The following is a 19,566-nucleotide window of genomic DNA, read 5'->3' on the forward strand; positions in this document are numbered from 1 at the left end:
CCCTATGTGTCCTATCTATCAACATCTCAGCAGAGTTTATCCAGTTCCAGCTCCAACTCCTTAACACCATCTTTTTGAAGCTGCAGCTGGATGCACATCTTGCAGGTGTAATCATCAGGGTCACTGGAGGTCGCCCTGCCTCTGCTCACTGGATGTAATTTTTGTTCATCGCACCATTTTGTGTATACTCTGGAGATTGTAGTGTGTAAAACTCCCAGATCTTCGATTTTGAGATACTCAAACCACCCCGTCAAGCACCAACAATTGTTCCACAGTAAAAGTCAATTAGATCACATTTCTTCCCCATTCAGATATTTGGTCTGAACAACAACTGAACCTGTTGACGATGTCTGCATGTTTTTGAGCATTGAGTTGCTGCAACATGATTGGCTGATTGGATATTGACAAGCAGGTGTACCTAAGATTAGGTATACCTGTGAAAATGGCCACTGAGTATGTGTACAGCCACTACCCTCCCCCCATTAGTTATCTTACAACCCACCACCATTCAAAACTGAATGGGAAAAATTACTGTGCTTTGTTTATACCACGTGCTAACATGAGCCATGAAGTGTGAAAGAAGTGCTATGCATTACGTAGTCACTGGACAGTACTTTTAACAATAATAGACTGATATTTCTCATTGAAGTTTCATCTGCACATCACTATTTGCCCCATTCAAAATAACATCAACTAAGACTGATAATACCAATATTGTGAAGTTCTAAAATTATTTAAAATATTATGCATGTTTTTGAATATTTCATTAATTAATAAAACATTTCAGTATATATTCCTGCTAAAGCCTGATACAAAGCAAAACTATTCACTCACCTGTTGGTATCCGTACATAGAAGCAATCTAGTGTCTGGTCTCTTTACTATTTCCATTGCTGCTTTTGCCAAGGTAAAGGTCTTTCCAGTTCCAAAAGGGCCATAAATGAGAAGAGGGGGTACTATTTTGTTTCCATGGCATTGTCCAGTAATAAAGGTCATAGCATCACATTGCTTTTGGTTTCCAATTGGAATGGCTTGAGAACACTGAGGAATGCAACAGTTGGTAAAGTCTGGAAAGATAATCTGCTCAAGGGAAAGCCTGTCCACTGCTTGATGCCTGAAGCAAAATGCAAGCCGGTCCAACTGAAAATGAATCTCTACATTACAGTGGTGTCCCTTGTGGTAACCAAGGCTAGTGATGCATCGCTGTGAGAGCTTCAAAGCAATGCGACTTTCAGTGGTAGCCACTTGGATGATGGCAGCCTCATAAACATCATTGTTGGAGGAAGGGTTTGGTGCTAAAAGTGCAGTTTTAACTGCTCTCTTAAATAGATAGCCTTCATTTGAGTTAGTCAGAGCAGGAGGCATTGGAACAACAGCAAAGAGCTCTCCAGGTGGCGCAAACTTCATCCCTTCCGTGGTTTCTTCCAATGTATCAGTGATTGAAATGGTCACCTGTAGATTGAGTCTATTGAAAGGAAGTTTTACAATTATTTTTCAAAAGATTAACATGCCAAACTTCTGATTGGAACGTTTTTGCAACAATGTGCACTTCTGCCGATTTAGTTTTGCATAAGAACAATATTGTTTTAAATTGGTTTCCTTAAGCAAGTCAGTCAAGCAGGTTAACAATCAGCATTAATGATCAGCACAGAAAACAAAATCAAATCTAGTTTAATTATCATTCAATCAGACACAGATATAGCTGAATGAAACAGCGTTCCTCTGGGGCCAAGGTGCAAAACATATGCAGCACGTTCAAAATAGCGAGCAAAGAAAACATATTCACATGAAAAAAAAATTCATATAGTCCAAGATCCTGAGCAGCATATCCCACAATTTTATGGTACAGTCTTCTGGCAGTGCACAGACACATGAAAACCAGACTGTCATTAAACTAATCGAACACATGAGGGTAGCACCAATGGGAGGGGCGAGCCCCCAGCCGAACATGGCCACCATGCCACACTGTCTCTGGCATCTCCTCACCTGGTCATATGAGTCACAGAGTCATAGAGTTGTGCAGTACAGAAACACCTTCAGCCCATCTAGTCCATGCCAAAACCAATTAAACTGCCTACTCTCAACAACCCACACCAGGATCATAGCCCTCCATACCCCTACCATCCATGAACCTTTCCAAACTTCTCTTAAATGTTGAACTCGAGCTTGCATGGACCACTTCAGTTAGCAGCTCACTCGACACTCTCACGACCCTCAGTGAAGAAGTTACCCCTCATGTTCATGTTAAACTTCTGACCTTTCACCCTTAAGCCAAGACCTCTGGTTGTAGTTCCACTCAATCTCAATGGAAAAAGCCTGCTTGCATTTATCGTATCTATGCCCTTCATAATTTTGTATACCTCTATGAAATCTCCTCTCAATCTTCTACATTCTAAGAATACTGTCCTAACATATTCAATCGTTCCTTATAACTCAGGTCCTCCAGACCCAGTAAAATCCTTGTAAGTTTTCTCTCAACCTTATTGACATTTTTCCTCTAGGTAGACTGACCAAAACTTTACACAATACTTTAAATTAGGCCTCACCAACACCCTATACAACTTCAGCATAACATCCCATCTCCTTTACACAATGCATTAATTTATAAAGGTCAATGTGCCAAAAGCTTTCTTTATGACCCTTTCTACCTGTGACATCATTTTCAATGAATTATGTATCCATATTCCCAGATCCCTTTGTTCTACCATGCTGCTCAGTGCCCTACCACTCACTATATAAGATCGACCCATGTTTGGCCCTGTTGAAGTGCAAAACCTCACACTTGTCTGCATTAAATTCCATCTGCCATTTTTCAGCCCATTTTTCCAGCTGATGCAGATCCCTTTGCAAGCCATGATAGCCTTCCTTACTGTCCACTACACCCCTAATGTTAGTGTCACCTGCAAATCTGTTCCAGGTCAGCACATTATCTTCCAGATCACTGATATGAATGACAAACACCAAAGGACCCAGTACCGAACCCTGCAGCATATCACTAGTCACAGGTCTCCAGTCAGAGATACCACCCTTCTACTACCACTCTCTGTCTTCTCCCACAAAGCCAATACCTAATCCAATTTCTACCTCAACCTGAATGCTGAAACACTGAACCTTCTTGAACAGCTTCCCAAATAATACCTTGTCAAATGCCTTACTAAGGTCCATGTGGACAACATCCACTGCCTTGCCTTCATCCATTTTCCTGGTAACTTCCTCAAAAAACTCCGTAAGATTGGTTAGACATGACCTGCCACACACAAAGCCATGCTGACTATCCTTTATTAGTCTATGCCTATCAAAATATTTATATATCCGGTCCCTTAGAACATCTTTCAAAAACTTTCATGCAACCGATGTCAGACTCACTGGCCTATAATTTCCTGGTTTCTGTTTAGAGCCTTTTTTAAACAGCAGAATGACATTGGCTATCCTCCAATTTTCTGTTAACTCTCCTGTCGCTAAGGATGATTTAAATATCTCTGCTAAGGCCCTGGCAATTTCTGCACTTGCCTTCCATAGAGTTCAAAGGAACACCTTGACAGGCCCTGGGGATTAATCCATTCTGATTGGCCTGAGGGTAGCAAATATCTCCTCCTCCGGAATCTGTACATAGTCCATTCCTTAAGGCCTAATCCTTGCTACACCTGAGGCTCCCACAGCGCTTGTCTCACCACCGATCAAGGGAAGAAGACCTACAGCAACTTACTTTAACAATGTCCAACAGAGTCTTTCGATCACAAGTGATACATCTGAGACAATCACCCACAGTTATACTGCACGTCACCTTCGTGCGCCAACTCCAATATACCTTCGAGAAGTGGGCAGCAACCCAGCTTGCACCCAAGTCAGCTCCTCCGAACCCAAAACAAGCTCCTCTGGCATCTAGGGCGGCTCCTTCCCCGGCAACCCGACTGGCTCCATCCCCCGGCAACCCAGCCGGCTCCTTCCCCAACATCCCAGCCGACCCCTTTGACATCACCAGTCCAGCTACTCAGATCAACGTGCAGCTCACTGATGGGTTAGCCCTGCAGCACCCAAAGTTCTTGGAGTAGAACTGCCTTTTGATTGTAAAAAACACATTTAACAAAGAAAAAAACACCTTTGGTTGGCCCCCCAGAGGCCAGTGCATCCGAACACACCTTCTTACTGGAAAGGGCAGTGATGCCTTGAACACGGTATCACTGATGGTGTGGAGATCTGGGCAGCAAGCTGAATAGGAAAAAAAGCAGCAATTGATGTAGGAATGGGTTGTAATTAGTAAAGGAGGGCCAACAATTAGAGGGAGAATAATTTCTAGGAGTATGACCCCTGCAGTACAGAGGCAGAGCAGGAGGTGCAGGACACTGATTCACACATGGAGAGAGATGACACTGGCAAAGGAAAAGGTGCTATTGAATGGAGGAAGGTGGCCATTGATAATCATGTGGGGTTGCACAGCATGATACAGTCATTGCAGTAATTACTAATGTTGTAAAAGACTTTGGTAAGACCACAGATGGAGTACAACATGCGGTTTGGCTTTTATACCCAAGGAAGGAATGTATTTGCAATACAGGGAGTGCAACAAAGGATCACCAGACTGATTCTTAGTTTGGTAGGACAATTAAAAGTACTTGGAAGAGTAGAATCACAAACAAGAGAAAGTTTGCAGATGCTGGAAATCAAAGTAATATACACAAAATGTTGGAGGAACTCAGCAGGCCTGAAGCGTCTATGGAAAAGAGTTGACATTTTGGCCCAAGACCCTTCATCACATTGGAAAGTACAAGTTTCTAACAGTGCTTGATAGGTTATTGTACGGAGGAGATGTTCCCCGGCTGCATGGGTTTCTGTGCCTTAAGTCAAAGTCTCATGATGCTGGATAAGTCATTTAGGACTGAGACAATGGGAACCTTCTTCTTTCAGAAGGTGGTGAATTCTCTGCCATGGGAGGTTTAGACATGACTGATATACCTAAAATAGGAAATGGCTACATTTCTAGATATCAAAGGGTATGAGAAAGAGTCCAGGATTTTGTTATTGAGATTGAGGAACAGCCATAATCATAATGAATTGATCATTCTGTCAAAAATAAAAAATTTAAAATATTCCTGAGAGCTTCTCTGCAGACACAGACAGAAGCAATTCTTTAGGAAACCATGACGTCTATGAGAGTGGAGCTGGGAGTGGCAATCCTGAATCTCCACATTCTATTAGAATATCTTTTAAACTTTTCTTTTCCATGCTGTATCCAGATGTTTAATGACACTGAGTTATGCCACATGTAAGTTAGTGTCCACCCATTGACACTTGCATTTGCAAAAGGACCTTCGAGTCAATTAGGATAGATCCATCTCTGACTCAGCTATAATATCCTACTCCACCACCCTTCCCCCATACACAACCACATTCTGTTTTGTTTCCATAAACAATATGAATGTTCCAAAGGGAATCAGGGCATGAACCTTTGAGAGGTCAATGTGGAAATCTAGTCGAACTCCAAAGAAATTTCAATCCATATTTTCCTGTATCTACCAAGAATTGGATCAATTGGTGGATGTTGTGTAATTGGATTTTCAGAAGGCCTTTGTCATGATGCCGCACATGATGCTGCTTAACAAGATAAGAGCCTATGGTATGATAGGAAAGAAAATAGCATGGATAGAGAGTTGGCTGATTGGCAGGAGGGAATAAAGGGAGCCTTTTTCAGTTGGCTGCCGTTGGTTAGTGGTATTACGCAGGGTTAAGTTTAAAACTGTTTCTTTTTACATTATATGTTAATGATTTCAATAAAAGAATTTATGACTTTGTGGCCAAATTTGCAGGCAATATGAAGATCAGTGGAAGGACAGGTAGAGTTGAAGAAGCAGGAAGGCAGTAGAAGGACAGAAAGACTAGGAGAATGGAAAAAGAAGTGGCAGATGAAATACAACAGTGATAAGCGTATGGTCATGCACTTTGGTAGAAGGAATACAAGCACAGACTATTTTCTAAATGTGGAGAAAATTAAAAAATCCTAGGTGCAAAGGGACGTGAGGGTCCTCAAGCAGGATTCCATAAAAATTAATTTGCAGATTGGGTCAGAATCAGAATCAGAATTAGGTTTATTATCACCGGCATGTGACGTGAAGATCGGTGTTGAGGAAGGCAAATAGAATGTTAGCATTCATTTCAAGAGGACTGGAATTTAAAAGCAAGGATGTAATGCTGAGGCTTTATAAGGTACTGGCGAAGCATCACTTAAAGTATTGTGAACAATTCTGGACCCCTTATTTAAGACATTGGAAAGAGTTCGGATGAGGTTCACAACAATAATTCCAGGAATGAAAGGGTTAATGTATGAGGAGCGGTTGATAGTTCTGAGCCTAGACTCACTGGAATTTAAAAGAATGAGGACGGGTTCTCATTGAAACCTATCAAGTGTTGAAATGCCTTGATAGTTTGGATGTGGAGAAGATGTTTCCTATGGTGGGGGAGTCTTGGACCAGAGGGAACAGGCTCAGAATAGAAGGATGATGATTTAGAACAGAGATGAGGAGGAATTTCTTTAGCCAGAGGGTGGTGAATCTGCAGGGTTCATTGTCACAGGCACTGTGGAGATCAGATCTTTGGTGTATTTAAGGCAGAGGTTGCTATGTTCTTGATTAGTCAGGATGTGAAAGGTTATGGAGAGAAAACAGCAGAAAGGTGATGAGAGGGAAATAGATCAGCCGTGATGATGGAGCAGACTCGATAAGCCAAATGGCCTAATTCTGCTCCTATGTCTTAATGCCTAATGAGTTAAAAGTTCAGTTTGCCAGATCTTTTATAGTGAAAGGAAAATAGAGTTTTAATATGTCAAAAATCAAGAAGCCTTTTGAAATGGGTGAAGACTGTATAGATTACATGTGCTTCATTAAAACAAAAAAAGTGGGAGAAGCATTTCTCTAATGGATAAGTAGAAAGAAGGAAAGATGGTTAAATATCTAGGTCAGCTGTGGCAAGCTAAGAAGCGGCTTATATATACTGAAGCAAACTTTGAAAAAAAACTCAAACAAATTATTAAATCTAGAAATAGAGTAAATCAGTGGAAAGAGCAACAAAGTTCATGTTTCTGGTCAATGATCTTTCATGAGATGAATCATAAACTCTTTTCCTCTTTCCAGAGTTTGCCTGATCAGCTAAGTTTTCCAAGCATTCTATTTTTATTTTAAATTTCCAGCATTTGCAGTATTTTATTTTTGAAATATTGTCCAATTCCAATAGTAGTATAAGCAAAAATTTTAGTAAAATCCATTAATGTAAAAGGTACTTGCTATATGGTGTGACAAAATTTATGATTTGTGAAGAAATGCTAGATCAAATGATATTAGCATTACAGGCTTGATCATCCATTATTGAGAAAGAAATAAAGTACAATTGCTGGAAATCTCCAACATAAAATACTAGAAATACTTAGCAGATCAGGCAGCTGCTCTGCAAAGAGAACATTTCAAATCAATGATGGTTCACAATTGAAAATTACCCTCTTCTATAGCTAATACTGGCTCTATTTGAACTTGTCTGGCAAAATCTTTTGTGTTGAGAAGTTTCTTGTTAGATACTACACCTTGAAACTATGTCAGCTTCCGCTTGCTCCTCTTGGTACAGGAAACTGTGCATTTTTTCTTTGTAATTTGTGCGTGTTATTGGAGTTTTCGACATGTCTTTGGTGTTGTGTTCCAATGCTATGGATGGTGACTTGTATTTCTGCAACACATCGTGCTCTTGTTCATTTCTTTCCATGCAAGGTATTATCCTTCTATTTCCACTGTTCCATCTCTCCAGGCTGACAAACTGGAAATCACTGGTCCCATTATTGGATATTTGAGTAACATCTTCTGTACCAATATGAATCTTTCTGACAAGAAGAGGTCTGTTTCCAAAATCAAAAACAACCCATTGTTCATAAATTCCTATGTTCACTGCTTCAAATGAGACAACTATACTGTACAGAGTTCTGGATAACTGGAATTTTTTGCCTTCAGCACTAAGGCAATTTTTTGGTAAACTTCCTCCTTCCAGTGAAAATGTTGCACCAGGTTCTCTCTTCAGCAGAGCAACATTCAACAGTGCTTTCTGGAAAGATAACAAAACCACTTTAGTACTATTCACATTTGAGAAACTTATATTTGAATGGATCTCATTACTCTGAATAAATTCAGGATATCTGCTCAAGCTCCAATGTTGAGGTCAATAGTTCAATGTTGTTTTGCTAACTGAGCCTGTTTCGAAAATGCAGAATTGTAATAATAATTGCTTAGGGTGGGAAAATATGTACAAACATTTTAAGTCAGCTTGGACTTGACACAGGGAATGCTTTCCCATTCATGTAGATGGATCAGATAAGGAGAGCTAATTTTTATAATCAACAAACATTTACAACATGTTTTCAAAGGTTACTCTATTTTATCATTATCTTAAAAGGTTTTAATAGTGAATATTTCAGATTTTGGCCTTCAGAAACTACCATTTTAAGTATCTGTCAGCTTTGCCAAGCAGTTTTAACCAATTATCAATTTGCTTCAGCTTTTTTTTATATAAATGGCATTTCCTAATCCCCCCTCCCTTCATATATTCAGAACAAGAATGGATAAACTCCAGATAATTTAAAACATTTCAAGCTTAAGTTTTAAGCAAACTAAATTTTAAAATAGCAGCATCCTTACAAATGAAACAAAAGCACCAACTTTATGTCTGAAGGGGCAGCAAAAAAGCAACTTTTGATGTATCTTCCAATTAAAACAAGGACAGTGTGTCATCCTTAAAATCATACGAGATCCCATGGTGATTCACAGCAACATTACCATACAAGAACATCAATAAAAAGCTTGAGATGACAGAAACTTAAAATTAAGATAAAAACAGAAAATGCTGGAAATATGCAATAGGCCATACTGCACCGATTGGAAGAGAGACAGAGCTAATGTTTCAGATTGAAGATCCCTCATTAGACCAAGTTCAGTCCTGATGAATGGCCTTTCTCCTGAAACACGAGCTCTATTTCTCTTCTTGCAACTGCAATCTGACCTGCTGAGTACTTCTGGAATTTTTTGTTTTTATTAGAATAGAATAATAAAAACAGGATCTGAGCTCAAAAAGGAAATAGCCAGGTAAATGACCAAAAAAGGAATCTTAGAAAGTAAAAATAGAGGCCAAAATACAGAATTTTTAGAATGAGAATTCCCACAAAATTGTCCATTTGTGGCTCAGTTCACAATAATAAACACTGAAGGTTTTCTTTGGTAGATTGAAATCAATGCACATAGAAATATTGCGATAGAGGTTCTGCTAAGTTCAATAGTTTTTTTTATTCAATTTACCCAAAAAATGACATAAGGTACTGTATGTGGAGCTTAAAGAGCAAAATGCATTCAGAAAACACCTACAATCTGTTTAAACTATAGCAGAAAAGTTATTCCTATAAAACTACCACACACCAAAAGTGAATTATTTGATCTCATTTAGAGGCTAACGAGAAGGCTCAAAAACTATTTTGTTTGTTTGAGCTAGGAGAACAACATGCACATTTTAAGAAGTTTTGAAAATAATTTTTCATTAAATTTACAAAGAAACTGGCCAAAGTAACCTTACACAATGAACAAATAGTTCTATATATATGTTTGAAAGTCATATTTCAATCATTTCAAATTACTCACATGTGGCAGGATATTTTGTATTAAGTCCATTTTCAGTTGCTTTAATCAGTTTGTCAGACTTAACTGTACTAAGGATTTTTTTTTTTAAATAACATTTTTAAATACTGGCCATTCATGCACATTTGCAGCAAACCATTAGTCAAAATGTAAATGAGTTCATGCAGACTCCCAGGGAATAAGGCACTCCTTGAACTTGCCAAATGTTGGCTGAAGGCCAAGTATACTAAAAATTTGAATTAAGTCTTTAGAGTCATTAGGTCTTCAGCCCAACACATCCGTACTGACATGTTGCCCAGCATGCTTGTCCCATTTGCCCACATTTGGCCCACAGATTTCTGAACCTCTCCTATCCATGTCTTCACCTAAACGGCTTTTAAATGCTGTTAATATGCCTGCCTCAACATTATTCCTGGCAGCTCATTCCACATACACAATGTCCTTTGCATGAGGAAACCACCCCTGAAGTCTCTCTTAAATCTCTCACCTCTTAAACCTATGCCCTTTTTGCCTTTTTGTTTTTAGTATCCTCTGCCTGGTAAAAAGACTATGTACAGTACTTCCACCCTGTATATGTCCCTCATGATTTTATATACCTCTATCATGTCACCCCTCAATCTCCTGTTCCAAGAAATAAAGTCCTAATCTATGCAAAATGGAAACCCCACCACCCCCACCCCCTGCCCCAGCCCCCAACTAACAACTCCAACTCCAAAATTTGTTCTGCCCCAGTTCAGCATCTTAAGCTGTAAAATGTCTGTAGCCTTCTCCAAAACTATTTTAAAATGAATAGAATTATGGTCACTGGCTGCAAAGTGCTCAGTGACACTTGCCCTACCTCATACCCCAGGAGAAGACACAGTGTTGCACCCTTTCTGGTACTTTCCTCTACATATTGATCAAGGAACTCCTTTGGACACATTTTCATAAATTCCACTCTGTTCAAGCCTTTCGTACTATGATTATCCAGTAAATATTAGGCAAGTTAACACCTCCAACTAATACTGCTCTATTATGTTTATAACCGGGGCAAACTCTCTACACAATTGCCCTTCCAATTCTCACTAGTGGTTGGGAAGGCTGCTATAAAGGTTGGGAACCCCTGCTCTTGAGTCTGTTGTTATATCCTCTTTCATCAAGAAGGCAGGTCCTCGCCTCTTAACTCATCTCTGTCACACCTGTGGTGTCTGTATCCTGGAATACTGAGCTGTCAGTCCTGCCCTTCCATCAGCCATATTTCTGTTATGGCTATGATATCACTGTCCCCAGAACCAATCAACGTCCAGAGTTAATCCGCTGTATCTGCCAAACCAGTGCATTGAAACAAATACAATTTAAACCAATACACTTTCCTCTACTTCTACTCTGGTCCCATCAATCCTGATGACTAAACTTGTTCTTATTGACTACTGTATTTTCCCCTTCTCATCCACTACTCTATTGCTCAGAGCCCCAGCCCTTCCTCCTATGGAGCACTGGTAAATCTCCCAGTCAGGATATTGGTCTCTGCCCCCTAGTACAGGTCAAAACTACCATAAGAAGAGATCTTAATGGGCTAAGAAATTGAATCCTTGCCCCCTGCACCAGCAGCTCAGCCACACATTTATCTGAGTTACAGGCAGTCCCCGGGTTACATACGAGTTCCGTTCCTGAGTCCGTCTTTAAGTCGGATTTGTACGGAAGTCGGAACAAGTACATCCGGTATTATTTAGCGTCAGTTAGTCAAACGTTTGTCTTAGTATATAGTATATATTTTACATTTCTATGCATATAAAACACTTAAGAAATGTATGCATTCCAATAATTAAACCACTGTGTTGCTTAGTAATAATTGTAGCTTTCATCGGGGCAGCGCCTTTCAAATGCTCCATTATTCTCACTTTATCCGTTATCCTTTAAAATTGTTCCAATCATTGACTGACTGTAGCCTAACGCTTTTCCAATGACCGATGGCATTTCACCTCTTTCCAAACACTTTATTATTTCCACTTTATTTTCAATCGCGATTGCTTCCCGTCAATGGAACAGAAACACTGCGGGAGGCAGCTCCCGAGCTTTGCCAGCTCCTGAGGTCCACTGGGTCCTAAGGACTACTGCATTGAGACAGTCTAAATGGGACAAGTGGGGGCTGTGCTGGGTTTGGGTGTTTGATCATCCACAATATTCCACATGGGAATTTAAACTGGAGGTGGCAGTGTTTTTTTTAAATGAAGTTGAGTTGCGAGCTCAACATCAACCCAGCACGGATGGTACGGGAGTCTCTGGATCGACATCAACCCAGCACGGGAATGGTCTATCACTGGATCGAACTCGGGAAACTCCGTTCTCCAGCCTGGCGCTGATCTCACTGCACCACCAGCCGATCGGAACGGGTTGGAGTGGGCGGGGTCAGGGTGAATCTTACTAAGAAAAATTTAAGCCAAATACAAAGTTAAACACCCAACACAGTGTCAATGGCAACGACTTAAAATGGCGGACCCCATCACGATCCAACTTAAAATGGCGGACGGCGTTCTCCTTCCTCAGTTCGTAAGTACGAGCTGTCCATAAGTCGGACGTTCATAACTCGGGGACTACCTGGATTTTTCTATTTCTACCCTCAGTAGCACGTGGCATGGGGAGCCATCTAGTTTACTCCCTTGAGGTCCTGCCTTTTAGGCTCTCTCCTACCTGCCTATATTCATTATGCAAGATCTCATCCCTCTTTCTACAATATGAAATACAACCTTTGGCTGATCACCCTTCCCCCTGAGAATGTTCTGCAGCCACTCCGAAACATTCCTGACCCTGGGGTTATGGGGGCTACTACACAGGATCTAAGTAAGAGAGTTGTAGAATTATTCAGCTCCATCATATGCACTAGCCTCCGTAGTATCCTGAACATCTGCGAGGAGAGGTGCCTCAAAAAGGCAGTGTCCATCATTAAGCACCCCTTTCACCTAGGACTTGCCCTTTTCACATTACTACCATCAGGAAGGTACACACTCAATGACTCAGGACTGGCCTCTTCCCCTCTGCCATTCATTTTCCGAATGGACACTGAACCCATGAACACTACCTCACTTTTTTTGGCACTAATTATTTAATTTAACCATTATATATAAAACCATTATATTCATGGAATTACATCATTTAATTACACCCCAAACTGATAAGATTGGGTGCAAGATTCACCTGTCACTTTAGGGTATATTAAAATGACGTAATTCCACAAAGACTGGCTCTGAGCTCAGCGAGTAAGGGAGAAGTCAGTTCAGTTCTCCATTAACGTGTCTATCAAGTCATGCTATAAATATCATATTCTCCACATGTCAGGCGTTATCTCAAGGCCTCACCCTCATTAACAAAGCAAATGACACTGTTAGTGTTGGTAAAAGTCCAAAGAACATTATGACCAGGAAAGCCCTTTACCAAGAATTTGCAGATAAGACTCTGCTAGTTTTATCAAGACATACTGCAATCACAAAGCTCCAGTAACCTATCTTCCCATGCTACTTGAGACTGCACATTCTCTCTTTGACAGCTGAACTTCTCCCATATGCTCTGGCTTCTTCCCACATCTCAGAGACGTGCCATTAAGTAGGTTAACTGACCACTATAAATTACCTCCCATGTGAGTGGGTGGCAGCAGAATTAGTGTGAGTCAACAGGCATGAGAAAGACAATAGGATATAGAGAAATGAGTGAGGAGAAAGGGATCAATCAGATTGCTCCCAAAGCTACCACTGACTGGATGGACCAAATGGACTTCCTGTGTCAACATATGAAAGTTTCAGTTGCAGCAGACAAAAGACACCAATGCTTCAAGCCCTCAGAGTTAATTCAAAGAATAAAATTTATATGTGATGAATACTGAAGATGTTTGGTTCTGAAACATGTGTCTATATTAATGTCTATACTTACTGCTGTGAGTGGAGCACCATCATTACATATGGTACAATTCATAACCGGTCTTACAAAGAATCATTCATTTGCTGCACAATAAGTTCTTCCTTCAGAAGCAAAGCAAATACTTTACTTAAATACATGTTCTCCTAAATCACATGCACTGCCCAAGTGTCTCCATGTATCAGTTAACACAAGTCAGCTATTGATAATGTGCATCTTGAATATCTCTTCAGCTAACTTCCATCAACTCTTCAGCCACATTCAGTGATTATCTCATCAATACAATCACATCCTCCTCATCTTGCTTGCAGACATTTTGATTTTCTCATCCAACCTGCACTTCAAGCCTTTACCCCATCCCTTCTCACCATGATTCTCTCTGTATCATGCCCACAACTACCAATCCCCACCATTCATACTCCCACCTACAACTTTATCCATCAGCACAAACTTCTCCAATTGCTGGAAATTGCCTAGAAAAGGCATTTTTGAATGATTGTGTGTGGTCAGCTTATTGGACAGCACGATATACTGTATATGGGATGTTCTCTGACTCTGAAATCTCTGCCTTAAGCTATCACCAGCTCCTTGTACACAGCTTTTTCATTGCATGAAAATGTACAATGTAGCACTTCCAGCCCTATATTGTTTCTGAATAGAAATTTATAATGTGGTAACTGACACACTTTTTTCTCAGCAATATTTTTATAGGTTTTTTAAATCAAGAAAGCATAGTACAAAGGAGGTTTGTGCAGTACATAACAAATGTACAATTCACATCTATGAAAGAGATGCACCCACAGTACAATCGTGCTTTGGTTGCCTCCCTGCCCCAACCTACCCCAACCAATTCCCATCTCCAAGCCATCATTGCATTAGCAAAAAGGGTTAAACAGAACCTTTATCCCCACAGAGCTGCATTGATATTGAGAAGGTGTATTTTCCTAACACATAAACTGTTGCATGTTTACACGTCTGAGTTTGTAGAATTTTACTGGAGAAGGCTGAAAGTCAAAGAGATATCTGCAGAGGAAAGGAAGAAGGGATGAAGCTTTAGTTTGGCTGAGAATTCTGAAAGTATTCAAGAAAGGGTCCCCACACCTTTTGGAACTTTATGTCCCAACTGAGAGTTGAATAATGGATCTTCTGAAGGTATAGACTGGACATGATGTCCCTAAGCCACTGAGCATGGGCAAGTGGGGCAGCATCCCTCCACCTGAGCAAGACTGTGTGCCTGGCCAAAAGAGAGGCAAAAGACAGTGTGGTGAACTACATATACCTGTCTGGACACACACCCCCCTGCTGACTGCTCCTGTGGCTCCTCCCACTGACCGTGGCTCCTCCCACAGACCCCGGTATAAAGGCGATTGGGGCCTGAGACCTGTCCTCAGTCTCCAGGATGTAGCATGGTGGTCAATTGCTGCTTGTTTTTTCTTCCAGTCAATAAAAGCCTATATCTCGCCTCACGTCTCAGAGAATTCTTGATGGTGCATCAGACAGTGTGCGACATTTGGTCTAACTTAGGTCTGTGTCCGCCTCTCCGGAGGTGGTGAAAAGAGCAATCAAAGGATTACGCTCCAGATTGTAATTAAGTATTTGGGATAGAGTTTGCAAAACGTCTCTCCAGTATTTTTCCAAGCTAGGGCATGTCCAGTACATGTGAATAAGGGAAACCTCGCCCCTTTTGCATTTGTCGCAGCAGGATTAACATCTGAGTAAATGCAGGATAATTTAGTTTTAGACATATGGGCCCTGTGTACGACCTTGAACTGTAACAGGCAGTGGCAGGCACATAAAGAGGTTGAGTTAACTAACTTGAGAAATGAATCCCATACATCATCTGACAGTGAAAATTTTAAATCTTACTACCAAGCAGTTTTAATTTTGTCAAGGGGGGCTCACCTCAGAGCCGCTAGCTTGTCACAAATAGTAGGTATTAGACCTTTGCACAATGGATTCATGCAGAGAAACATATCAGCGACATTTGTGTCAGGTGCCTCAGGGAAGTTTGATAACAAAGAGCTGTTAAAATGTCTAATTTGCAAATATCTGAAGAAGTGAGTGTTGGGTAAGCTAAACTTTGCAGACAATTGTTCAAACGATGCAAACCAGTTATCTATAAAAAGATCTTTAAAGTGCCTGATGCCCTATCTATACCAGTCTTGAAATGTTGGATCATGTATAGAAGGCTGGAAGAGGTGATTATGTAGAATAGGACTTGAAAGAGATAAACTATAAAGACCACTATACTTTCTGAACTGAACCCATACTCTCAGGGTGTGTCTGATAACAGGATTAGCAATTGGTTTAGGCATGAGAAAAGGGAGTGCAGATCCAGGAAGTGCGGAAATAGAGAAATTCTAATAGAGTTCAGCTCCATTGCCAACCATATTGGACAGTCAGATTGGTTGTGGAAATGAGACCAAAAGATGAGATAGCGTATGTTAGCTGCCCAGTAATATAAGCAGTAATTGGGCAGGGCCATGTCCCCAACACTTTTATATTTTTGAAGATGGACTTTATTCAGTCAGGGACAGCACTTGCCCTTCCATAAGTAGGATGATATGACTGGGTCTAGCGAGTCAAAGAAGACTTTAGGAATGAAAATTGGTACGGTTTGAAAAAGGTATAAGAATTTAGGAAGGATATTCATTTTGACAACATGAATTCGACCCATCAGGGACATGGACAAGGTTGACCACTGTGCTCGGCTCTGTTTTGTATGATTTAACAAATTAGTGAAATTTTCTCCAAAAAGATGCTTCTGGTTCCTTGTTACTGTGATGCCAAGGTAAGTAAATTGGCTATTCACTACCTTAAAAGAGAGGTTGTGGAACTCTAATGCTCATGCTTGCTCCATTTATTGGAAAAAGTTCGCTCTTGTGTAAATTAAGTTCTTATCCTGAAAACAGGCTAAGTTTGTTAAGGAGTGAGAACTTGGGTGTTAAGGAGGTGGTCAAGTTTGATATAAAAAGTAAAAGGTCATCAGCCTAAGGGGAGACTTTGAGCTCAACTCCCTCCCTCCAAATCCCCGTCAGATCCGCACAACTGCGGAACACAATCGCCAGTGTCCCTATGGCCAGATCGAAAAGTAACGGGATTAAGATGTACCCTTGGTGGGTTCCACGTTTGAGTTTGAAAGGTTGGGATTGCTGAGAGTTGGTCAAAACAGAGGCAGTGGTACATGAATATAACAGTTTAATCCATGTGATGAAACTTGGTCCAAAATCAAATTTTTCCAAATCAGCAAAAAGATAATTCCATTCCACACGGTTGAACACTTTCTCTGTGTCTAAGGAGATAACACATTCAGGAATCCCAACCGAAGGTGAGTATAAGATATTTAAAAGACGTATGTTAAAAAAGGGGAGGCAGTTTTTGCCAAAACTGGTTTGGTCTTCAGAAATAATAGAGGGTAGGATGTTCTCCAATCTACGGGCCAAAACTTAAGCTAAGATTTTGACATCAACATTTAACAGAGAGATTGGCCTGTATGAAAAGCACTCTAAGAGGATCTTTGCCTCTCTTCGCTAGAAGAATGATGCATGCCTCATTAAATGATGCTGGCAGTTTACCTTGTTTAAACGAATCAGATAAAACCAAGGTTAGTTGAGGTGAGAGCAGTGACAAAAGTGATTTAAAGAATTCTACAGGGAACCCATCGGGTCCTGGAGATTTACCACTCTGCAGTGACGAGATGGCTGAGGATATTTTCTCTAATGATACTGGCTCATTCAGTCTCATCTTCAGATCAGGAGAGAACGGACACACTTTTAAGAAAAATGTCAATCTCAGGGCTGTTTTCTGAACTTTTCCTGGGTCTCCATACTATCTGTCAGTTACTTGTCAGCTTATAAGATGAAGCCCAAAAAAAGTCTTATAAAAATGTAGTTTGATGCTACTTTCTTTATATTAGACCATGCATTTATTAGGTTTGCTATTACCTAGCTAAACAAATAGAGAAATGTCACAATTTCATATGTTAGAGACATTAAATCTTTTAACATATAACCAGTATTTCAGGGCTCTTTATATACTATTAACTCTTGGCATTACCTCACCACACATCCCAAACATTCATCCATATTTACAATATATGTAGTGGTGAAAATCTGAGTATGATCATGATTGAGAAAAACTCTTACCAAGGAAACATAGAGGGGGAGGGCAAGAAGGGATATTATCGATGCATATACAATTACGAAGGATACAGATAGAACATACCACAGGAAATTTTCACCTATCAGAGACAAGTAAAAACGTAGCTCAGAGTTTTAGGGATTTAGGGTGGGGGATTGGGGGTGGAGAGATTTAGAGATATTCTTCACCCAGAGAGTAGTAACTGCAGTGCACTGCTTGAACGAGTGCTTGAAGCAGAGTCACTGGCAGCATTTAGTAAGTCTCTAAAGAGCACGTAAATTGCCCAGCCATAAACATGCTGGGTGACAGGATTAATACGAAAGAGTGCCTATTGATTGGCAAGGATAAATTGGGTCAAATGGTAAGTTTCCATGCTGTACGATTCTATGACTTATGTATATTCTACAAGTAAGATTATTCAGTCAGTTCTTCTAGCTGAACATAGCCTCATCTTTAACTTACAAACTGGGTCCAGCCTTCTTTTGGGGATGTAGACATTTTTGGAGCATCCTCCTCATCATGCTGTTTAATTGCCCACTACTGACAATTAGATTAGCGCTCAGACTTCAGAACTTTGAATTGACTTATGCTATTTTTTTGCTGTTTCTTGTTTTCACTTTCTGTATAATACAATCAAAAAAGGAAAGTTAATATCTACCTGAGATTGAATCTGGAAGTTCCACTTGAGTTTATTTTTTTTATTATAATGGTGTACTCTTAAATCACGATCACATGATATGTTTATTCCGTTAATTTCTGTCGACACCTGTAAATCAATATATAAAGCATTTACAGTAATAGTGACTGAATTCTAAATAAATATCAATAAAACTGGACAGTGCTGGTGAAAAATGAAAATAGCTATTGATGAATAAAAACCTTACAATCAGTATTTCATTCCTACAGTTCCTGTATTCTTCAAGAAAACTGTCCCGAAAGGAAATAAGCCCTTGATTTTTTGCTGTTTTCTTCCGATTCTGTCCAACCTCTGTCCGCATTAGCCATTCTTCAAGTTCTTCATGGGAGTGGGCATGAATGCAGTTCTCACCAAATTCACAAATGTCTACCCTTTAAAATAAATCATTTTAAAAAATGCTTTGTAAGTCCAGCAATGGCACAGTAAGCATGAAATTATCCTGGCATTAATGGTCTGGTATTTCAGGAACATCAGTCCTAGTTGTCATGCGAGTTACCTCTGCAAGGCTATCAGCTCATTGGTTCCTTAATTTATCTCCCCCCCCCCCCCCCCCATTAGTACAGACTGATCTACTGGCTCATCTCACAACTCTGCTATTAGTAGCACATAGCACTGACAAAGAAATACTATCACCTCCACAACTAACACATCTGACTTGGCCTCGCCCTTTAATAGTTCCTCCTTTTATCCTTTCCATCCCTGACACAATTCTATCCGAAGTAAAATTACCTTTATTATCTCACTTTCCCAGCTTTGTCAAAGGATCTTCAAATTGAAATGTCAACTCTACTTGTCTTCCCCACAGATGCTGCACAACCAACTTTGTGTTTCCAGAATTTTCTAATAATATAGATATTTCTGATTTCCACCTTCTGCTTTATTTTTTATTTTATTTTTAGCTCATTAGCTATTGCTTTTTCAGCTGCCTACTAGTTAAACATCTGGACGATGCAATACTTCAAAACAATTTAGGTGCAAAGCTTTTAAATCATCAGATTGATATGTTGAGAATAAGTGAGTTCCCATTCAATCACATGAGGAAAAAAATTAAAACTGTCACAGCTGGTATTGGAAATGCGCAGGAAAGAAAAGTTAGTGTGGAGGCTCATACGCTATCATACTGAAATATGAGCAAGGTATAAGGAGATAAAGAGCAAAATCCTGCAGTGCAGTATTAGCATTATATTTA

At 40.1% G+C, this 19,566-nt stretch overlaps 1 protein-coding gene across 3 annotated transcripts in view; it reads right to left on the reverse strand.

Moving 5' to 3' along the window:
* Nucleotides 1–19,566, reverse strand: part of helz2a (helicase with zinc finger 2a) — a 120,585-nt gene that overhangs the window by 69,515 nt on the left and 31,504 nt on the right. For all 3 annotated transcript variants that reach the window (XM_073061701.1, XM_073061700.1, XM_073061703.1), the window contains exons 4-7: nucleotides 18,565–18,748; nucleotides 18,339–18,446; nucleotides 7,567–8,075; nucleotides 835–1,464 (exon numbers count right to left, since the gene is read on the reverse strand). In XM_073061701.1, coding sequence (XP_072917802.1) covers nucleotides 835–1,464; nucleotides 7,567–8,075; nucleotides 18,339–18,446; nucleotides 18,565–18,748 — 1,431 coding nt within the window. The remainder of the gene's footprint in view (nucleotides 1–834; nucleotides 1,465–7,566; nucleotides 8,076–18,338; nucleotides 18,447–18,564; nucleotides 18,749–19,566) is intronic.

Source organism: Hemitrygon akajei, chromosome 11 (genome assembly GCF_048418815.1).
Source record: "Hemitrygon akajei chromosome 11, sHemAka1.3, whole genome shotgun sequence".
NCBI classification, from domain to species: Eukaryota; Metazoa; Chordata; class Chondrichthyes; order Myliobatiformes; family Dasyatidae; genus Hemitrygon; species Hemitrygon akajei.